Here is a 24,150-nt window from a genome sequence, read left to right as displayed (position 1 = left end):
CTTTCTTCCTTTCCCTTTGTGCTCATTATTACTGATAACCTAACAAACAGTTCTTGAGGAGCTATTACTATTGGTGAATGCATTATATTGCTTTTTGTCCTAATTTAACTCTGGATCTTGTTGATTCTGATTCCTTGAACATGGTTCTTTCTTTGCCATCTTTAAATTGGCTGTATCATTTTCTTTAGATTTTTGTGAGGTATTTTAATTCAACTCACTTTTAATTACCGTTTTTTCTCTGTATATCTCATATGATCTTCTTTTAAAGCATCAGCCATACCACAATGATATCAGCCTTTCTTTAGAAATATGGAGTCACAAGTAGTCAACTGATTCTGTTAATCATTTGTTCACGTAAACATTCTTTTATTCACTCATCAACATGTTGGTGGTACTTTGTTGGAAGTTTCCATTTCTGCCCCTAGAGTTCACAGTGTATTTAGGAAAATAAATTACATGTCCTCATCCTCTCCACTATCTTTCTACTGTTCATGCTAGGTACTGAGTGAGAACAGTCTGCTCATGGCCCACCTCCCAAGGGTCACTTGTACTCCATCTAGTATTCATAAATGTAAAGGAAATCTTAGGGTGATTAATACATGGAATTGATTAAATATTGTGGAATTTTAAGCACATGGTGCCTAGATTGGTTATTTTCTTTCTTTTCTTTTCTCTTCTCTTCTCTTCTCTTTCTTCCTTTCTTCCTCCCTCCCTCCCTCCTTCCTCTTTCCTCCTTCCCTCCTTCCCTCCTTCCCTCCTTCCTTCCTTCCTTCCTTCCTTCCTTCTTCCTTTCTTCCTTTCTTCCCTTCCTTCCTTTCTTTCTTTCTTTCTTTCTTTTCTTTCTTTCTTTCTTTCTTTTCTTTCTTTCTTTCTTTCTTTCTTTCTTTCTTTCTTTCTTTCTTTCTTTCTTTCCTTCTTTCTTTCTTTCTTTCTTTCTTTCCTTCTTTCTTTTCTTTCCAATTGAACCTTTATTCCCCCCCATTTCCTTTCATATTTTATAATGTGAGTAGCTGCTTAATCTACTAGTTTATTGTAAAGCTAGCCCTTCTGGTGTCATTCTAGGGAAAGAACACAGTAATATTACCTAATGAATAAACCCATCATGATTTTCTATCACCTTTAATTGTTTGACTAAAATGCTTGAGAAGCAGCAATCTACAAAAACAATTGAAAGCAATCAAGTTGTTGCATTCAAAATCATTTCACTTCAGAAAGATTTAACTCCCCTCTCCCCCATTCTAACACAAAACTGTAAAAGAATCAAAATGCATTTTCTCTTTTTTTCCTTAATATATTCTAATGCTTAATGTGTGTGTGTGTTTCTTTTTCTTTTTCTTTTTCTTTCTTTTTCTTTTTTTTTTTTTGCATTACAACTTTCATTTTCTCAAAGGCAGGTCAAGTGAACCCAACAATCAAATTATATGTTGTAAACCTATATGGACCAACTCATACTTTGGAACTTATGCCACCCGACAGCTTTAAATCAAGGTATGCAATTTCAATTTCACTTTTACCGGTGAATAGATAGTTTAACTCCAATTATCATTTTGTTGCAATTTAGAGAGAGATGTGATCAGCTCAACAAATCCACTCAAAGTAAAGCTGAGGCTGCCTCCATTAGTGCAGGAATGAAGTCATTCTGGTTCTCTTGTTCCCAGGAAGCATTTAAAGTTTCAAGGTGATTAGCAGCACCACTAAATGACTAAATATGCAGATACTGAGAATTAGACCTTTTGCAAGCAGATGTGACAGAGAGATGGGAACAAAGGATAATTTTCCATTGAATTTTCTTACTAAAAATAGTTACTCCATTTTTTAAACTGTCCTCTTTAAAAACAGTAGAATCTCCCTATAATTCATTCATCCCCAATTTCTTCCCACAATTTGCCAGTTATTCTTTAGCTTTCTTTTCCAGGCAGGGAAATTGAATGAGATTTTGTTTGTAAATATATTATATAAGAAGCCTTTTTATTTATGAAATTTAAGTAGGGAGAAAAAACATATTTTAAGTGTTAGAAACATAATTTAATATTAGCAAAATCTCCAGCAGTGAACAACTAATCAAATAATGTAGATTTTGAAATCCAGAGTGGTCTCAAATGTCAAGGGTGATTCTTTCAAATATTGTATCCCTTTGAAAATTCATAACAGTCCTAAAGCTGGGATGAGATAGGCAAAGCTGATATAGGAAAATAGTTTCACACATATTGAATGATATGGGGCTAAGCTCAAAGTTTATTTTGATGATGTCAAAAATCAATCAAAGCAGGGTGACTGATTCAAAAAGAAATTTCACTCAAATATTGTTCCATTGACATATTTGGAAAAAAAATCATCATAGTTGAGGATTTTCATAGGAAGTGCAGCCTATTGTATGTGGAAATTTTTCCTACTTAAAAGCTAGGAAAAATTTATGAAATGCTTATGCTTGAAGGACCCTCATTAACTACTAATATAAATTGCTCTTTTAATTAGTGGAAAGGATGAGGCTGAGAGATTTTTAAAAATAGTTGAGAAAGACCTTCAAGATTAGTTTATAGCAAAGTCAGAAAATGAGGTAAAGGCTATTTCAAGTTACAGAGCATTACATCCAGGTTCTGAGGGAAGACCTCACAGGATCATATGAACTGACATACAGAATGCAAGTACAGTTGACCAAATTAGATAGAAACTTCTACTTTTGAGCTCAGTCTACTAGCCATGAAAAATTCAGTCACAAATGAAACAATTACAAAAACTATTGATATTTTATGTGATCCTTATCTCATCTTTCTTTTTTTTTTTCCCCTGATTTATTTGATCCTCTGAATTGAAAGGAAATGGTACTAGTGTTTGGAATGTTTGAGTCACATCTCTACCACCATTTCATTGTGTGATCTTGGACAATTCATTCTACTTCTCTCTGGCTGTGAATACCCTAATCTTGAAATAATAATGTATAGTTTTCATCAGTTTTTTTTAGGTCTTTGAAATGGAGGTCAATTTTTCAATAACCAGATTTCTTCCTGATAAGAGATAGTGATTCCTGACCATGATTATGTTATCTGAAAGAGTTTCAATGAGTTCACTAGATAGCAATAGCAGAGTATCATCAAATGCAAAGATTCCTAAAGAGAGAAACAATTGTCATTATTGGAATATTAGTTAAGTGTACATCTTTTTAAAATTTGTGATACAATATGATAAAATTAGTCACCTATTGCAAAGAAATAGCACATATCCTTAGATGTTAGAAATACAGTACACAGAATTATATATTGGATCCCACTGAGAGTAAAGAAAAATCCCATAAAGAAAAAACACTTAAATGTAATTCAAGTATATTGGTTTAGAAAGTCAGTCTACAGTTTGGAGAGTCATATAATGCCTTATCTACACAGTGTACATAACAATTTTGCTTTTTTTCCCCTCTTGGTCTTATGTAAATGCCAACTGTGGCATGTGAAACTCACTAAAGTGTATGGTTTACTATTTTTGTTGGAATTCTCAAGATCGAAATTGACTCCAAAACTTATTCAAATATTTCCCATGTTTCAGTTTTATGGAAATATATTTTCTTACTCATTGTTCCTCATGAGAGCTTTAGCCCAGTTCACAGGGAAAAAAAAAAAAAAGTAATCAAAGAAATTTATATAATCTGGATTTAGCCCCTCCGAGCATACATATTACTTTGAAGGGGCCAGAAATACACAAACATGAAAAAAATAGAAATATTCGTAGTGTGAGTAAAAGAAAACTGCATTAATCTAGCCGCACATCAAGTGGAACTTAAAATCTTATTTTTTCTTAATTTTAGTTTGGATTATCAATATCTCTAATATTTATATTTAGTACTTTAACCATATGGAAATTTGCCTGAGAACTATTATCTTTTTCCTAGTTAGATAGATGTTTGAGTTCTAAAAGAACATACTATTTTTTTTATAATTTCTTTATCAGGGTCCTGGAAATTAAAAAGGTGACATATTCAAGAGGAGTAATAAAATACAATTAATAAAGAGACTATTAACAAAGATGTAATATGATCAGGATGAAGGGGAAACTCACAGAGCATGAGAAAACAACTTAAGAGTCTGCAATAGCAGAAAAGTTATTACTGCCCCAGGACTGAACGAGTAAGGGGCAATCTCACTTATGAAACTTTGAGAGGCTTGCAGCTGGAAAACAGGATGAATCAGTAAGATCTGTCCACGGGTAGAACAGTTCAATCATTGCCAAATAATACCCTAGTGGGTCCTGGTAATAAATACCCCACACTCTCCTCTCAAGCAGAGAACTCTTGTTGGCAAGGCAGCTTCATAGCAGAGTCCAGCCTCTAGAAACCATAGGAGAAGAGATGGAGAATGGAGAATATTCAACACAAATAATTTAAACATAATATTTCCCTTAAAAAATTTACCATTGTTATTACTTTAAGGATGGGAGATGTCCACAGGAATACACAATGATTTCTCTGAAGCCATGTGAGAAGTGTTCTCTGTTTCTGTTTTGTCTCTCTGTCTTTGTATGCAGGTGTATGTCTTTCAATCTGTCTCTCTGTATACATATATACACATATACAGACACACATACATTTGTGATTTATCTACATAGTACTTGTGCTTCTGAAAATCTGCCATAATTTTTTCGTGTGCATTGTGAATCATGTAACTTGTTATGTTTTAATTATTTGCATTAGTGCATTTTGGACATGGAGTTAACCTATAGTAATATTTGCTTCCCTCTATAACTTATTTTCCTTCACCTGTCTTTCTAATTTTCTTTACCATATTATCTTTAAATCTTTCTAAGCTAACTCAATTTTTTATATTTTTTGAGAATTTCAAATATATAAATTATTTTTATATCATTATTAGTAATAATATTCCTGTATTTCTTAGTGGCAATATTCCTATAAAGCAAATTATTTTTATTTTTTAATGTATAAGTATGAAGACACATGTATTAATTTATTAGTAACATATTTTCCCTATACCCTATTTAGGCCATCAAATGCCTTCTCTTCTTATTGGACTTTGTATTATGTTCATAGCATAGGTACATGTATCATTTGAAATGCTGCTTAAACTCACAATAACATAATACTTAAATAATTAATTTATTTTGTAATAATTACATGAGTACTCTTTTTGATATGTTATCTGAGCATCCATTATTTTTTTATATTATCTTCAGATGACCTGTACAATGGCATTCGCTAAGATAATAAGAGAGCCTTATTTTATTACTCAGTATGGTTATAAACTTTTTTTCAGTTCTTCCTTTTTTTTTCATTAGATTTGAAGTTCTTATATGCTCATCTCTTAGCCTTCTTCTTTCTAATAAAATCACCCTGATGACAATAATAGTATTTGAATATATATGCACCTAGATAGAGAGGAAGATTAATAAGATGAATATAGAAAAATGTTCTCTTATGATTTGAGCTACCTTATAAACTATATCCCCTCCCCCAAACAAAAGAAGAAGATTTGCTTTTAATTTGAAGCTGTTAGGTCATTTCTTTTGGTCTGTTGATTATTTATTTGGTTGGCTGATTTAATTATTTATAACAACTAGTGTTTATACTTATACTAGAAAAAGGTCCATGAGCTATTCTTATAATTGGGGAGAACATTCCTTCAACCAGATACATATACTCTAGTAAAAGAATGTAAAATAAATTTCAATTCATTATTATCATTTTAAAAAGAAATTAAAAATAAGTTTATCGGAGAAAGGCATCATTTATTTTTCCAATTTCTTGCTCCATACCCCCTTCATTTTAAAAAAACAAAAGTTAGTGATTCAGCTAAAGACCCTCCATCAAACAAATTCAGGTCATGAAAGCAAATTTTCTTCAGTAGTAATTCAGCCCAGAGTCTTATCTTTATTTGAATTATGGTCTGTGTTGATTCTTCAAAATGTAATATGGTATGAACTAAGATAATGACCCAATCCTCAGGTCCAGTGGAAGTTAGATGATTCATCTAATCTTAAGGAGAAGAAATGTTTTGTAAACTCTTATACTACAAGTTTAAAGTATTACAAGCATTCATTTTTTATTGGAATTTATAGCCAGGAATTTAAAAATAATTAAGTTCTGTAGAAAGATTTTTTTTTATGATAATGAATCATGCAGATTTTCTCATAAGCTAGGCATTTGTTACATTTTTTGAGAAAGTGATTATTCTTAATGTTTAGACATCTCCAGGCTGAAGAATAAAGGTTGTGGTTTGTCTTTGGTTTCTCGTTACTCTGTCTTTGACATTATTTTATTTATTTGAAAACTTTCTTTAGTCACCCACCCTTTGGAATCCATTGTTCTCAGCATTTACCAGTGATGTTACAGTTCATATTTCCCTGTCACTCTGGGCTTGATACTACCATGCTTTCTCTTCCTATTTAATTTACGTATGTCTAGTCTACATCTCTTATTCTTCCAAGGTATATCTGTGCCTTCCAAGAAAATTTAATTAATAAATGTATTTATGTTCATGGAAGTGTCCTAAATAGCTCCTATTACAAGTAATATATGGCCATCAATGACAGTAGCTATGAGTTGGCTGTGAATGCCATCACAGTACACTTATGGGCAGAGATCCTGGATTATCTGGAGGAGAATGAACTCAGTGTAACTATATGTGTACAAAAATTACATTGCAAACAAAGAGTACTGATCAGACAGGAAGCCAGTGACAACACAGGTGTAATTTCTAACATACCTGTCTGCTGGTGATGCAGGTGACTCCATTCCACATACACTTGTGAACAATTAGATCTCCTGTGCCAGACCACCCAGCTGATAGAAAGAAAGTCTTTCTTGACTTGAGTGTAATCCCTCTAACCCGCTTGTGTCTGTCTCTGTGGCTCAAGAGGACCAGATCCTCGAGGACTTCCTGGGTAATTCAGAGCCATGGAGACAAGGAACAAGCAGGAAAGCCAGTTAAAAGAAAGGGACACTTCTGCTGGCCACTGGTCGTGGGACACCAGATCTAATGTGTTCATGAGATGGAATTCCAGGAGGACAGCCACATCTGCAGCAGGCAGGCCAAGGAGTGACATTTCCAGGTAAGGGCTCTTCCCTAGTCCCTCAAGCAGAGGAAGCCTGACTACCTATTAGCAAACTGAATAAGTAGATATGGATCATAAATATATGCACGCAGGATCCTGGGACAAATATAGAAAGAATACAGGATATGATTTAATTGGTAAATGTATCTTTTCTCCCTTCTTATGTGTCAAGTTCTACCTTAACTTTCATTTTGAACATTTCTAACACTTTATCATAGAAATTGCAATGATTTGAAATTATTCCTGAAAGTCTACAAATTCAATTTTGGGGAGAACACTCATTCTTTAGATTATAAATATGATATATACTAAGATATCTCAAATAAGAATAAATTCTGCTTTTGAACATAGATACATAATGCATGAACATACAAAATAATCACATTATTTATTTAAAAATAAATATGTGGTATGACTATAAATTAATGATTTTTAACTTAATATTACACTTCAGTTTGTGTTCCCTGTAAAAAAAATCATTTACTCACAAGATTTGTACTGATTGAATTTTGATTGCTTTTCCAATATGAAATCCTTTATAAAAGTCAAGATTTTCCATCATAAGTAATAAATATAAAAGCTGTCAATGTCTGTGAAGATGATACAAAAATAATATTCTTGAAACATTTTACTCGAGGGCTACTTTGAAAGAGAAAACACTCAAGATGAATATTTAAATTCTGTTTTGTTGTTAATGTTATTATTTATTTTAAAAATTCTCCATGTTAGTTTATCTCACTTGGCTCAAAAGATAATATTACCCACTTTAGCTAATTGAGACAAATGTCTGATTCGGTTTGAAAATATTCTCCATACCAATTCTATCTAGATTTTTCCATAAATATGACCTCTTTGATTTTTCAGCTTCAGTCAGTTGTTTACAATAATTGTATTATTTTTACTTCAATTCAAACAATGTTTATACTAATTAATTGGAAACATATAGTGTCAGAATTCAGCATTTTCTTTTCTGATTGATTATAGTATCCACTATCATTTTTCTCCATGTTAAATCCTCTAGATAAATCTCTTAAAGTTTAATACCTATATTTTATCCGTTTTAATAGTCACACTGCCAAGTACAATAATGCACACAAAATAAATTGGTTTAAACAAAATACAGTGAAAATGAACAAGGCATCATTCTTTGAAGAACTGCAAGACCCATTGATTTGGGCAAAGATTAATCCTAAACCAGTTGCTTATTTAATTCAAAGTTGCCTTGTTAACTCTATTTAGGAAACATTACTATGATTACACTGTCTTTCTAGGCAGTTTTCAAGTGGGACTTGGCTGGTTGTAAAAGCTTCCAGATGTCTTAAAGAGATTGTTGAAGAAAACATGATAGGCTTTACTGTATGACAAGTTATGCCTGTCCTTCCATTGACATCTTTATCTTGATAGGATAACAGGTTTTCTAGAGGAAATAGTAACTACTCAGTATAGTTAGAAATGTAAAATTCATGTAGTTGAATGTCTAACCCAGATCTGTTTAAGAACAGGTGATTTGTATTACAATGTTTTTCTTCCACATGGATTTGTTTTTTAAGTTACATAAAAAACAGGTGGATTAATTTTAAGATACTACTCATGAATGGCATTTTTATAGCCAATGCTAAAGCATCTCATCTATTCTGAAACTGGGCAAGTTTGTTGGAAAGCTGTTGTCTTTTTACTTTTTATTATAAATTGAATCAATATTGTTGATTATATTTTGTTCTGTGTGGGTTGTGAATTTTCTGATATATTATGTAAATTTCCAAGCAGAATCTACAATGAAAGAAATATAAACTTATAAAGGAAAAAAAATATTAACTTCCTCAATTTACAACCAGCTTAAGGACATCATAGGTGCCACTAATTAGTAGCCTCACTGTCCTGAATATTCAGTAGCTCATCTCCTTCAGTTGATTCCTTTTTGTTGTTGTTGTTATGTTTTAAGTTATTTCAAATAAATAAGTTTTAAAAATATTGTAAAAAATACTGTGAATAAGATTGGGACTGGCTTTTTGCTCACAACTGACAAATACCAAAACAAACCATTCATAGCTCTGTATCCCAAGTCACCATAGATAAAGTGAAATAACATGAAGGTCATACATAAGAAATAAGTCAAGAACAAGCTTTGCCTTTTAATTGATTATTGATTATACTTTAATGAAATAAAATAAAATGTACCTTAGAAAAATTATTCTTCATTTGTATGTATATTAGTACTAGTAAGTAGAAATAACAAATTATTCATAAATCTGGCATCTTGATTATTTTTATCTTTCCAAGGATTTTTTTTTTTCTGGAAATCATTCACTTTCAATGTTATTCTCAAATTTTCTGTATACTTATATATGTATGTATATGTACATATGCTTACATACATACATAAACACACACATATTTGTATGTGTATATGTGAATATTTGAAAAAGCAGATGTGTATATACGCATAAATAGAAAGTCATATGATGTAACATTCTTATAGTGTTTCATTTATTCTTGCATATAACAAGTGTATATTATTGATATTATACAGATTCTCTGACACTAAATGTAAATTTTAATTTTTGTTTCCAAACTAGAGAATACTATATCACAATGGTTAAATGGGTAAGCAATACCAAGACAGTGGTCAGATGGTTAAACCGACCTCAAAACGTCTCCATCCTCACAGTCTGTGAGACCACAACTGGTGCTTGTAGTAGAGTGAGTATAATTTATTTTTTATGTGTTTAAAATGAAATAGTTTATGATATCATTCTGAGAGATATCAGGTTATACTTTGTGCAAAGACTTCAATATTTAACTTCAAAAGTAATAGAAAAAGAATTATTCTATTAGGAGTATATGCTTTAATTCCATAAAGATTTAAAACTTTGAAGTTAGAAATATATATGATAAGCAGAAGAAAACAAAGTAACTTTAAAAAATGAGTTCTTATATAGTATATAGGATATTCCAAGACACATTAGTTTCATTCTCAAATATGGATATCTCTTTGTATTTTGGCTTTGATTAACTTGAGAAAGTGGATGTTTCTTTCCAGTCTTCTTTAAACACATTCCAAAAATTCATTTTTTTGTATTCAGATTAGTCTTCTTAAATAACAGTGTCTTGAATTAAAAAAAGAAAGTAAAAACTAATTTTTGAAACACTGCATTTTAAAAGTAGGTGGCATTTAGATTTCTATAATTAGTTTTTGTAAATTCATCAATAAATTCTATACGTGTCATTTTAAGTTTCTTAGTAGAGGAAATACTGTAATCAGTTTAAGTTGTTATATTATATATGTGGTACTTGGTAAAGGAGTCCCAATTATTTAACAATAGAATTTTCAAACTTCTGTTTTGGGACAAGATGGAGTAAATGTTATCAGACTGCCAGCTCTGCTGTAATCAGCTACAAAACTGTACAAAATACATTAAACATCTATGTTCAGATGTTGGAGAACAGGAGGATCATGACATAAATGGTGAAATAAAGTAAATACATAAGATGAGCCTAAAAGGACTACCTCTTGGTGACACCTTTGAGATCATAGTGCAAGGAGACCTAGCCCAAGGAAAGCACAGTAATAGTCCCTAATGTAAATGGTAATTTTGATTTTGATTTTAAGTAGGCAGGAAGAATCAGAGATTGAGGCCATCCGTGGCTGAAATTTGCAAGACAAGTAACACATAATTTGGAGCTACATAGAGAATTCCAGCTATCTACGTGAAAGACTTAAATCTTTACCTCAGTGCAAATCAAATAGAAAAACTGCAGGCTGCACAATGCTGGAAAACTTTGGAGTTCTAAACAGCAAAAATGGAAAGCTCTCACTGGAAACCTGCCCATTTAACTCAGGACCCAGAGAGAAAATGCATTAGGAATAGGGCTATTTTAGACTCCTTTCAATAAACCTTTAAATCAAACCTTGAAGGAATTAAGTTCATGTTCCTGTAAATTACCTGTCTACAAGACTTTACAGAAAAGAATATTTTGACTGATATCGCTCATAAACATACATACAAAAATATCCTTAAACATATTGATATATTATTCACAGCACAATAGAGAATAGCACATCATGACTAAATGGGGTTTATCCTGAGAGTTTAAGATTGATATTGAAAACCAATCAATGTGATTCATATTTTAACATAAAAAAGAAGAAAAGTAAATAATTATTTTAGTAGATTCAAAAAAAGCAATTGACAAAACTCAGCACATTCATATCTTTCAACATAAATGAATAGAAAGTAGTATCCCCAATCTGATAAAGGATAAACCACAAAATAGCCCATTAAATATCATTTTCAATGGTGAAACATTTTTTCTCTTTTACCTTAAGAACTGCAGTAAGGTAAGGATATATATTCCATTATGCAAACTTTACTAAAGACTGTAATTAGAGCAACTTGGCAAGGAATGAATATCATGATGATTGGTAAGAAAGAAGTAAAACTATTTGTAGATGGCATTATTGTATAAATAAAAAGTAAAAAAAAATGTATAAAAAAATACTAGATTAGGTCACAACTCACAAATCAATCTACTTCAATTGTTTTGTTTCCTCATTTTGATCATTTTACTGTTAAAAATAGGTAAATATGTAGAAAACTGTAATTTTCCTAAGAAATACTCACTAATTAGTTATGGATAATGGATACAATACCTCAAGATTGCTGTCAAATTGTTTAGAAAAAAATAATATTTCTCTAGAGGACAATCTGGTGACAGCCAGAGAGGAAAGGGGTAGGGGAGTTGGGAGAATGAGGTGAAGGGTTAAAGAAGTACAAATCAGTAGTTGATAGAGGGTCATGGTGATGGGGAGCACAGCATAGGGAATGCAATTAGTATTAATGTAATGCTAGGTGGAGAACCAGAGGAGAGAATGAGCAATTAGGGAGATCGTTTGATAATGTTTATTAATGTCTAACCAATGTACTATATACTTAAAACTAATAATAAAAGAAAAAGAAAAGAAATAGCATTGAAATAAATTGCAAATTCAAATGTAAAAAGAATAGTATTTCTCACTTTTTAATTTATTTTGAAAAAATATAATTCCACCTTCTCAAATGATTTAGAAACAGTAGAGAGACAATAATAAAGCAAATGTAGCAAAATATAAACATAAATAAATGAGGAATATCTCCAAAGGATATACAGATGTTTCTTAAACTAGTCTTTTAACTTCTCTGTAAGTTTGTACTAGTTTCAAAATAAAGAATTAAGAAGCAACAAAATATATTTCTATATAGTTGTAATATTATGATAGGAAATAAACAAAAATACCATAAAATGTTTAAAACATTTAATAATAAGGATAAATTTAACAAATAGTGTACAAAATTCCAATATTGGAAACTACAACATTGCAGAAGGTCATTAAAGAAAACCTAAATAAATAGAAGCTATGCCACATTCTTGAATTGAAAAGCCTAATATTGTAGATATTAATTCCACTTAAATTGAACTATAGTTTTAATGTAATACCGATTAAAATCCTAGCAGACTTTTTTGTTAGAAACAAACAAGCTAGTTCTAAAATATACATGGAGATGCTAAAGACCTGATGAACCAAAACAATTTTGTAAAAAAAAAAAACAAAAATGTTGGAAGAGTTGCGCTACCTGATTTCAAGAACTAGAAAGCCGCAGAAACTCAGACATTGTACTAGAGGCATAAGGACACACAAATATAGATCCAGAAATAGATCCTTATTTACATGATCAAACTAATTTTCAACATAGGAGCCAAAACAATTCAATGAGGGAAAATGTACTGGAACAATCAATAACCAAATGAAAAAAACAATGATATTTGATATCTATCTCATACTATAGTCTAAAATTAATTCGAGTTAAATTGCATTTCTAAATCTCAGAGCTCATTCTGTCAATCTTCTAGGTGAAAAATATGGAATATTTTTACTATATAGAATATGAAAAAATAATTAAGCATAAAAGGGAAAAAGAATGCATTAGATATCATCAAAATTAGAAATTTCTCATCAAAGTCACCATTAAGAAATTGAACATCTAATTACAGACTATAAGAAAATAGTTTGCAAAGTGTGTAACTGATAAATATATACATCTCAATAATAAAACAACAACCCAATAAAAAGCTAAAAACATGTTGAATAGATACAAGGGTATAATAAATGAATGAAAAAGTATTCAACATCATTAGACACTAGGAAAATATAGATTAAATCCTGTTTCCACCAAAGTATTTATAAAAAAAACAATCTTTAGATAAGCTTTATTCACAATAGCTAAACACTGGAACCTATTCAATTGTCCATTAATAGTGAACAGATGAACAAAATGAAGCATAACTATGCAATGGTATTCTAATCAACAATCTAAGAAGAAACAAAATACTGATGTACTGAACAATATGAATGAATCTCAAAAACAGGTGTGAAAGAAGCCCCACATAAAAAAGTACATAATATATGATTTCAATTATCTGAATTTCTAAAAAAGGAATATTAATATATAGGAAAGAGTTCAGAAGTGTGTTGCCTTTTTGAAACCTCTGGGAAGGGGCATGAGAGAATATGTGAGGAAATGTAAAGGTCTTATATCGCAACAACATGTAAATAAGTCAAAATTTAAGATTTATACATTTCACTATATTCAAATTATATGTCAGTATTTTAAAACATAGTTTTTCATGGTCTATAAAAGAGAGAAATGAAGAGAAAGAAATTCATCTTTGGAATGATGAGGAGACATGTAGAAATGAGATAGATGAGTCCGCCATTTACTTACTGGGTTTCACTGATACTTTTCTCATTTAACTTGTATTTATTAGAAAATTTATTTCAGTCATCCTCATTAACCTGGCTAGTTTATACACTGACTAGAATTTCACCATTTATTAGTTAAACTGTTCTGGAGAGTTTCTTATTCAGCCGATTACTAACTCATTTAAAAATAGGCATGCACATGTTCTAGTTAGAGAAAACCTATCATCTCTATAGAAGAATAATCTATATAGGTAACTGCAAGGATATATTAAAATGCTTCAATAAAAATTATAGGAACCATATAATATTATTGATTTGACTCCCTATTAATATTCTATTTAATTTCTTTTATGGAGTTAAAATATTTACTTTCTGCTGTAAATGAAAAAAGACAAATAATTGCATGTGAAATTTAGTGCTCTCATGGATTCTAACAAAACAGTAATACTAAGGAATAGTGGCAATTAATATGTTTTGTGTCTGTGTTTTATAGATATCAAGAATGGTTATTGCCCATGTGCACATAGAAAATCAAGGAATGATTTATTTATTTCTCTATTATCTGCATGTAGAAAAAATCTATTGAAAAGGAAAAGATCTTGAAAAGAAAAAGTGGTCAACTATAATCTAATAATAATAAGCCTTTTAAAAGGGAAACTGGTTAAAAACACTATAAATTAAAAAAAAAAACACTTTTTATTAACAATTGTAAATTAGTACCTCTGCATGCAGGTAAATGTCACATATATTGTGATTTTTTTTCTTCATTTGAACACTTTTCTTATAGAATCTTTTTCCCTCAGGAAAAAATGACTATGTTTAAGAGTTCATTGAGTGTTGAAAGAATGTCCACCTTTTAATTTTATTCTTGGCTGTTGTTCAGTTCTCTCGAAGGATTTAGTAATTTTCTTTCCTGATGTTGCCTAGAGGTAAAAAGAAATAATGTCGAGTGGTTCAAAACAGTTCGAATGAGGTAACCAAACAGAGCTAGGAAAAGCTCCATCCCTGGTGGCATACTACTGGGAATACTGAAGGAGTTCACCAAAGACTTTATAATTAAATTATCATTTAATCACAATTCTCTAATTATTTATTCAGTTTAAAGCAGTAATGACAATGGGGTCTCTCATGGTATTTCAGCAGTCGAGAAGAGAAAAAAAATACATGAAGGATAACAGTGTAAAAATTGTTAAATTGGTGCATGCTTATTTGGTCTTTAGATCCTTCATGGAGTTAATTTTTTTGTTTCAGAAATACGAGATGACATCAGATACATGGATCTCTAAACAGGTATAACATAAGTGGTCTCTTTATGTCACATATTGGCAATTATGCCCATCCTGTTCACCCATTTGTTATTTGATAACTTTCTCTGAAAAATTATTTTAGTAATATGATTTAAGGCTTTGCTATGTTTGACTGTCTATTCTATGAAAATATTTATGACTTGGCTTTTCTATGATGTCATTTGTGAAAAGAAAACTGTTTTCTGTAGGATATAAGCTGCAGAATAAGTACCAAGATCCATTTTCAGGGTCATTCATATAAGTGAACTTTTGTGTAGATGAAAGAGAAAAAGCTTCAACCCATCAAAACTAGAAACCATCAGAATTGCTCTAATTGCCCAGAAAAAAATGACCACACATCTCCATAAATTGGTTACGTGGAGGTTATTCAGATGAATACTTTTTTCCTTAGATGTATCCTAGCTAACAATGCTAATTTACGACATAAATGAGTCTGGAATCCAGATGATCACAATAGAAAAACTACCAAATGTCTTTACAACATGGTCTCATACTGGACATTTTAGAAGGAATCACAAGTAGATTACCCAAATATGCCTAAACACATATTACTACTAACTTCACTACTTTTTGCAAAGAGAAATGTTTTGTTTTGTTTTGTTCTTTACAGTGATCTTTTATATTCTCTCCCTAGGTGTTTTATATATGTGTGTGTGTGTGTGTGTGTGTGTGTGTGTGTGTGTGTGGTAATGTGTCTGTATGTAGTATTGTCTGTATTGTTGCTATATCGTGTGTGTGTGTCTGTGTGTGTGTGTGTGTGTTATATGCTTTACACATTAGTAGTGGCATTGACAGTAATGTCTGGCTGTGTGTGTGTATTATGGTGTTATATATGTATATATGCAATGGCAAATGTGTGTATTGTGTGTGTGTATTATTGTGTGTGTATTGTGTGTGTGTGTATATATATATATATATATAGTTTCAAAAACTACCCATATATTGAGACCATCAAATGTTAGCCCCAAGCAGCTCACTTCTCTGAGTTCAGAAACATCAAAATTCATGCGTGGCATCTCTCCCTAAATCTGTAAAAGTAACCACACAATTTACAGATCTAAACTGAACATTTCTAGTCAGTCTTATGCCTTCTTATAGGAGTCAAAGGTATAATTATCCATCCAGCTATTAAAACCAGAAACCTAGTAGTTATTCTTAAATGTTTTCTCATTCTTATCTGCATATATTCATCACAATGTCTTTGATTTTACTTATAAAAATTTCAAGTCAATCTACTTTTCTACAATTCACAAACACTGTCCAAGATCAAACTATAGTCACTGCAATTCTTCCTTAACTAGTGAGTGCTCGCCCCTCAAATACCTGCCAATCTGTTCTCCACACTGCATGTTTGCTGAGTGACCTTTTTGAAATATATATTTGATCATCACTACCTACTTCATCCTCATACTTTACTCTTACAACTAAAACAATTTTTGTCTATCCTTTTGTTCTACAGATAAAGACCAACATTCTTAAAAGAGTCAACAGGGTATTAAATTGAAAGCTTTTTCAGCTTTGTCTCATACCATCCTTTCACCCATTTTCTCCATTCTAAGAACATTAGCCCTCATATTCACAATGCCTTTACATGAACCCTTCCTGCTGAACAGAAGTCTCACATCTATTTTCTTATGGAGAAGCTGCTCATTTTGCAAACTTCACCTTAAGTCACCTACTTAAGAAGTCATCTCCTCCAGACACCCTAACAAAATCACATCTCCCAATGCAAGTTATTTTAAAGTCTAATATTTAAAATAACTAGTGTAATCTTTGTGTAATACTTACACATTTATTTCTGTGATTTTTTTTTTTTACTAAATTCACAGGGACAGGAAAGATACTTATTTTTTTATTCCCCATTACAAACCAAATGCCTAATACAGAGTCTGGTTATAAGAAAAGCTCCGTTAATCATTGCTGAATAAATAAAGAAAAAGAGTAAGGAAGATTATAAATATGCTAAACCTTTGCTCAGTTGAACTATAGGCATATGTATGTATGTATGTATGTATGTATGTATGTATGTATCTATCTATCTATCTATCTATCTATCTATCTTAATATGAATTATTTAACCTTTGCCAATGTGCAGAATAAAATTGAGGAAAAAATATTTGATTTCGTAGCAAATTATAGACTCTCACAAAATTAAATACTGAAAACAAAAACAATGTAAAGCAATAATATAGAGATATTGATGCATTCTGAATTGTTCTGCATTATTAAACTTAATTTGCTATCTTTTTTTTTTTTTTGCCAGTGACATTCATAATAGCCTAACATACATCATCATAATACATGCTTTTGGGATTATGTTTTCTACAATTTAAATACCACTTTTATGAATGTTTAATAAAAACTTTTTTTAAAGCAAAGAAACCAGTTATCAATTATTCAGTAAGAAAATGAAGGTGGTAGTTTGTCACAGTTGACTTTTTCTCCAGAAGCTCTAAGGAAATTCCATGAAATGCTTAGAATTTTATGAAATTTAAAATATGAGAATAGTAATAGTTATGAGATGAAGCAAATTCCTAAGATAATTAGAAACTTACTATAATCATCATATGCTGACTATCTGGATGGTGGGAAGAGCAGAGAGAAGTGGGTATGACTGAACTAGCTTCAGAAGACTTACAGTTGTGATAGCCAGTATACAAACTGTTTGGTCAAGCGTAAAGTTTGTTATCCCCTATTCAATGCCCTGTGTGTCATAAACACTGGTATGCTTACAGTCTTGAAAATGTCTCTACTTCCTTTTTTTGATTGTAGGAAAATGTTTTGTCTGGAACTGTATGTTTATAGCCCAATATTTTCTAGTGGTGAAGATTTTTAAACTCAGCAATGCATTTAAGATTATGGGTCCCATCTGTACCATTACTGAACCATTTCTAAGGCACCAGAATTGGAGAAGGAAGGGGACTAATTTATATATATATATAAATTATATATATATATATATATATATAATATATATATATATAATTGGAGAAGGAAGGGGACTAATTTATATATATATATATAAATTATATATATATAAAAATATAAATTAGTCCCCTTCCTTCTCCAATTCTCCAATATATATATATATATATATATATATATATATATATATAAAAGGATACTGCTCAGATATTCCCATACCTTTAAAAATTTTATTTTTGGAGCAAAATACAAACAGAAAATGTTAAATAAGGGAGGAGCCAATAGGTTGGAGTAAATGTGATAGTGGTATATATTACAAACTTTTTGTCTATTGTATACATGCATTTTTCTATTAAATTATGAGTTGGACACCTACTGTGTCCTAGGCAATAAAGCTAAAAAGACAAAATTACAAACTTACTTTAATTATTACTTACCTAGTGAAGACAGTCAACCATATAATAAGTGCATTGAAAGCCATGACAGAGGTGAATACAGGGTACTTTTAGAATCTCTGAAAAGAGATTTTCTAACTAGGAGAGAATCTCTATCTAGGGAAATTTGGAAATGGTTTTTGTTTTATGCATTTAAGTAAAAAATGAGTAAGATTTACCACAAAAAAGAAGAGAGAAAAGTTGTTACAATCAGAAGAAACCCCATGCACAAAAGCTGAGAGTGATATACCAGAGGGGCAAGAGATGGAATTAAAATAATTATTGATTCTATTATAGTTGAAAGATGTGAGTCAAATATTTTTTCAGTATTTATTATATCACCAGTAATGCACTTTTTCCATCCTTGTATGTTACCTCAGAGTTTTAAATTTATTATATGTATCATAGATTTTCATGAGTTTCCATAAAGTAGACAAGGAAAATATTATCTTTACATCTCTATCAAGAGATGTTCTTTCTACTGAGGATAGAATCAGACTCTTGAGATTATTAAAATAGTTATTATTTACTTATTCAATCATTATTAAGCATAATTTATGACCATCATTGTCCGAGGTTCTGGAGATGCAGCAGGGATGAATACAAGGTTTCTGCATCATGGAGAACATGATGTATGCATCATAGAGGACACTATCTAGTTGCCTATCTACCTACGTACCTACATACTTACATACACATATACATTCATATAAAAAATGCATATGTGCATAAAATACATAAAATATAATATGTTGAATGGCATTAGGCACTATGGAAAACAATGAAAAAATAAGGGGCTGAGAGATTTATATGGAGTTGGAGGATCTCATTTCCCTTATCATCCCTTATATAGGATAATCAGGAAACACCTCACTGATAAGGTGAAATAGAGCATAGAATGAAAGAGGTAAGAGAAAGAGCCAGACTAGGGGAATAATCAGTGCAAAGGCCCTGGAGCAGAAACATGCACAATGAGGAAGTAGGAGAATGGAAGAAAATGAGATCAGAAAGAGTGGAGAGCGAGATCACCTACAAGGGCTTGTAAGACACTTAAAGACCTACAGAGGAAACTATATCAAAGCCTTTCTTTATATCATATATATAATCATTCTCAGTAATTCAACAAGAAAGAACTCAAAGTTTTGTGTCGTAAATTTATTTTCTTAACATTTTTCCTGGAGTAAGAGAAAGCAATCTATATGTATAAGTTCCATCATTTAATTATTGAAAATACTTCTATTGATTTAACATGCCTCTAGAATTTAGTTAATTGAAGATACATTTCTGATGATGTATATATGCATTTACTGAAAATACAAAAACCAAAAGGCCACAGTATTGGAAGGAATCCTCATTGCTCACCCCTCCACAAACACACAAACACAAACGTCCAGTTGATGATTTTTAAATTAAATTCTAGTGGCAAGTTACATCAATAGAATTATTTTTGGTAATTAAATGATGGAAGCTATACATAAGGAATGCAGTAAGGATTAATATCTTGGCTAGGTGGAGGGTCAAGAGAGGGAGGGAGCAATTGGGGAGATCGTTTTATGAACTATGTAGCTTAAAATAAATTTAAAAAAAGAATTGAAAACATTTCCATTAAAAAATTATTTTCATAAACTGGTACATATGTTCACATTCTTTTTATCTTTTAAGGATAAAATGCTAATCATAATCCTATATTATGTTAAAATACAGAAGTTCTTTTTTAACCAATTTAAAAAATGTCTTTATCTAATTATAAATCATTTTTATATAGTATTTAAGAGACTTTGCCATCCTTCCCATCACTTAAACATACACATACACACAATGCATCACTGAGTTCACTGTTTTTTTAATTGTTCAATAACATTATATTATTTTTTAATTAATTAATTGACATTGGTTAACAAAATCCAATAAATTTCATCTGTACACTTTAATATATATTTACACTGTGTGTTCACCTCTCATAGTTAGATTTCTTTCTGTTACCACATATTTGACCACCTTTACCCCATCTACCTAACCCCTCCTCTCACTCCTACGCTCTGATAACCATTAGTCTATAGTCCATGTCCTTGAGTCTCTGTTTGTCCTGTTCATTTGTTGCTTTTAGGTTTAATCCCACATATAAGTGATATCATGTGATTTTCAACTTTTTCGATCTGGATCATTTCACTTAGCATGATTAACTCAAGGTCCATCCATTTTGTCGCAAATGGCAGTATTTCATCTCTTCTTATGGCTGAGTAATATTCCACTGTATATATGTACCACAGCTTCCTTAGTCAATCATCTATCATAGGACACTTCGGCTATTGTGAATAATGCCACTATGAACATCGGTGTACAAATGTCTTTTCTGATATGGGTTCTCAAGTCATTGGGGTAAATATCCAGTAGAGGGATTGTTAGATCATATGGTAGATCAATTCCTAGTTTTTTGAGGAACTTCTGTACTGTTATCCATGGTGACTATACCAATTTGCAGTCCCACCAGCAGTGTATGAGGGTTTCCTTTTCTCCACATCCTCTCCAACTTTTGTTATTACTTGTCCTGTTGATTATAGCTATTCTAACAGGTCTGAGCTGGTATTTCATTGTGGTTTTGATTAGCATTTCCCTAATAGCTACCGATGTTGAGCATCTTTTCAAATATTTGTTGACCATTTGTATGTCCTCTAGGGAGAAGTGTCTGTTCAGATCCTCCGCCCAATTTTTGATTGGATCGTTTGTTTTTTGTTTTGTTATTGAGTTGTATGAATTATTTGCATATTTTGAATATTAAGCCCTTATCAGAGGCGTTGCTTGCAAATATATTTCCCCATTCAGATGATTGTCTCTTTACCTTGTTGACAATTACTTTTGTTGAGCAGAAGCTTTTTAGTTTGATGTAGTCCTATTCATTTATTTTAGCTTTTACTTCACTTGCTTTTGAAGTTAAATTCATTAAATTCTCTTTAAGTCCAATGTCCTTGAGTTTAGTTCCTATGTATTCTTCTATGCATTTTATTGTTTCAGGTCTTATATTCAGGTCCTTAATCCATTTTGAGTTAATTTTGATGTGTGGTGATAGACAACAGTCTAGTTTCATTCTCTGGCAGGTGGCTTTCCAGTTTTCCCAGCACCATTTATTGAAGAGGCTTTCCTTTCTCCACTGTATGTTTTTGACTTTTTTGTCGAAAATTATTTGCCCAAATAAACATGGGTTTATTTCTGGACTCTCAATTCTGTTCCAGTGGTCCTTGTGTCTGTTTTGCTGCCAATACCATGCTGTTTTGATTACTGTCTCTTTGTAGGATAATTTAAAGTCAGGAAGAGTGATACCTCCAGCCTCGTTCTTTTTTCTCAGGATGGCTTTGGGAATTCAGGGTCTTTTGTGCTTCTATCCAAATCTGATGATTTGTTGTTCCATTTCTTTAAAAAATGCTGATGGGATTTTGATGAGGGTTGCCTTAAATCTGTATAATGTTTTAGGTAATATGGTCATTATAACTATGTTGATTTTTCCAACCCAAGACATGGAATATCTTTCCATTTATTTGTATCTTCTTTGATTTCTTTTAATAGGGACTTGTAGTTTTCATTATATAGGTCCTTCACATGTTTCATTAGATTTATTCCTAGGTATTTTATTCTTTTTGTTGTAATTGCAAAATGAATTATTTTTTCTACTTCTTTTTCTGACACTTCATTATTAGAGTATAGGAATACTATGGATTTTTGAATGCTAATTTTGTATTCAGAAAATTTACTGTATTTGCTTATTGTTTTTATTGGTGTTCTTGTGGAGTCTTTAGGGTTTTCTATATAGAGAATCATGTCATCTGCAAATAGTGACAGCTTGACTTCTTTGTTTCCTATTTGGATGCCTTTGATATCTTTCTCTTGCCTCACTGCAATTGCAAGGACCTCCAATGTTATATTGAATAACAGTGGCAATAGTGGGCAGCCTTGCCTTGTTCCTGATCTTAGAGGGAAGATTTTTAGTTTTTCAACATTAAGCATAATGTTGGCTGAGAGTTTGTGATATATGGCCTTTATTATGTTAAGGTACTTTCTTTCTATACCAATTTTGTTAAGTGTTTTGATCGTAAAAATCTTGTATCTTGTCGAAGGCTTTTTCTGCATATATTGATATGATCATATGATTCTTATTTTTTAATTTGTTTATGTGGTGTATCACATTAATTGATTTGCATATGTTGCACCAACCCTGTGCCTATGGGATGAAGCCCACTTGATTGTGGTGTATAATCTTTTTAATATGTTGCTGTATTTGATTCACTAGTATCTTATTTAAGATGCAAAAATCTTAAATGAGAGATATTGGTCTATAGTTTTCTTTTTTTTGTGTTATCTTTTTGTATAAAGGTAATATTGGCCTCATAAAATGAGTTGAGAAGTATTGCTTCCTCTTCGATTTTTTGGAAGAGTTTGAAGAGAATAGGTATTAAATCTTCTTTGAATGTTTGGTAGAATTCACTAGTGAAGCCATTCAGTCCTGGACTTTTACTTTTTGGTAGGTTTTTGATAATTATTTCAATTTCCATACTGCTAATCGGTCTATTTAGATTTTCCAGTTCTTCTTGATTCAGTCAAGGAAGGTTGTATTTTTCTAAGTACTGGTCTATTTCTTCTAGGTTATTATGTTTGGCGTTGAATACTTTTTCATAGTATTCTTGAATGATCCTTTGTATTTTTGGCTGTCTGTCGTAATTTCCCCTCTTTCATCCCTGATTTTGTGTATTTGTGTCCTTTCTCTTTTTTCTTTAGTGAGTCTAGCCAGAGATTTGTCAATTTTATTAAAATTTGTCAATTTTATTCTCAAAGAACCAGCTCTTTGTTGCATTTATTTTATCTATTGTTTTTTTGTTTTTAATTTCATTTATTTCTGCTCTAACTTTGATAAATTCTTTCCTTCTGCTGACTTTATGCTTCATTTGTTCTTCCTTTTCTAGTTTTCTAATATGAAGCATTAGGTTATTTATTTGGGCTCGTTCTTGTTTTTGGAGATAGGCCTGTGATGATATGAACTTTCCTCTTATGACCACTTTCGCCATGTCTGAAAAGTTTTAATATGTTGTACTATCATTATCATTTGTTTCTATGTATAGCTTGATCTCTCTTTTATTTCTTCTCTGACCCAATTATTCTTCAGTAGCATGTTGTTTAATCTCCGTGTATTTGTGGTTCTTCCTGATTTCTTTTTGCAGTTCCTCTCTAGTTTCAAAGCATTATGATCAGAGAATATGGTTGGTATGATTTCAACCCTCTTATATTTGTTGAGGCTATCTCTGTGTTCCAGTATGTGGTCAATCCTTGAGAATGTTCCATGTGCACTAGAGAAGAAAGTATAAGCAGCTGTTTTGGGATGGAAGGCTCTATAAATGTCAATTATATCCAGCTGGTCTAACGTGTCATTTAAGGATGTTATTTCCTTATTGCTCTTCTGTTTGGATGATCTGTCCATATCTGACAGTGAGGTATTTAGGTTTACTACGATAGTGTTTTGGTCTGTTTCTCCCTCTAGTTCTGTTAGTAATTGCTTTACATATTTCAGGGCACCCTGATTGGGAGCATAGATATTAATGAGTGTTATGTCTTCTTGGTGCATTATTCACTTTATCATTGTGAAGTGTCCCTCAGTATCTTTCTTTACCTTTTTTATTTTCAAGTCTATTTTGTCTGATATTAGTAC

The 24,150-nt window shown here is 31.4% G+C and overlaps 1 protein-coding gene across 6 annotated transcripts in view; it reads left to right on the top strand.

Moving 5' to 3' along the window:
- DPP10 (dipeptidyl peptidase like 10) overlaps positions 1 to 24,150 on the top strand; it is a 457,935-nt gene that overhangs the window by 375,932 nt on the left and 57,853 nt on the right. For 5 of the 6 annotated variants that reach the window (XM_039872698.1, XM_039872700.1, XM_039872699.1 and 2 more), the window contains 3 exons: positions 1,391 to 1,488; positions 9,630 to 9,753; positions 15,044 to 15,082. In XM_039872698.1, coding sequence (XP_039728632.1) covers positions 1,391 to 1,488; positions 9,630 to 9,753; positions 15,044 to 15,082 — 261 coding nt within the window. The remainder of the gene's footprint in view (positions 1 to 1,390; positions 1,489 to 9,629; positions 9,754 to 15,043; positions 15,083 to 24,150) is intronic. The other variant, XM_039872701.1, reaches the window with a different exon arrangement.

The sequence above is a fragment of the Pteropus medius genome, unplaced genomic scaffold, assembly GCF_902729225.1.
Source record: "Pteropus medius unplaced genomic scaffold, Ma_sr-lr_union100, whole genome shotgun sequence".
NCBI classification, from domain to species: domain Eukaryota; kingdom Metazoa; phylum Chordata; class Mammalia; order Chiroptera; family Pteropodidae; genus Pteropus; species Pteropus medius.
Note: the sequence above shows the minus strand (reverse complement) of the source record. Positions and strands in the feature narration are given on the sequence as shown.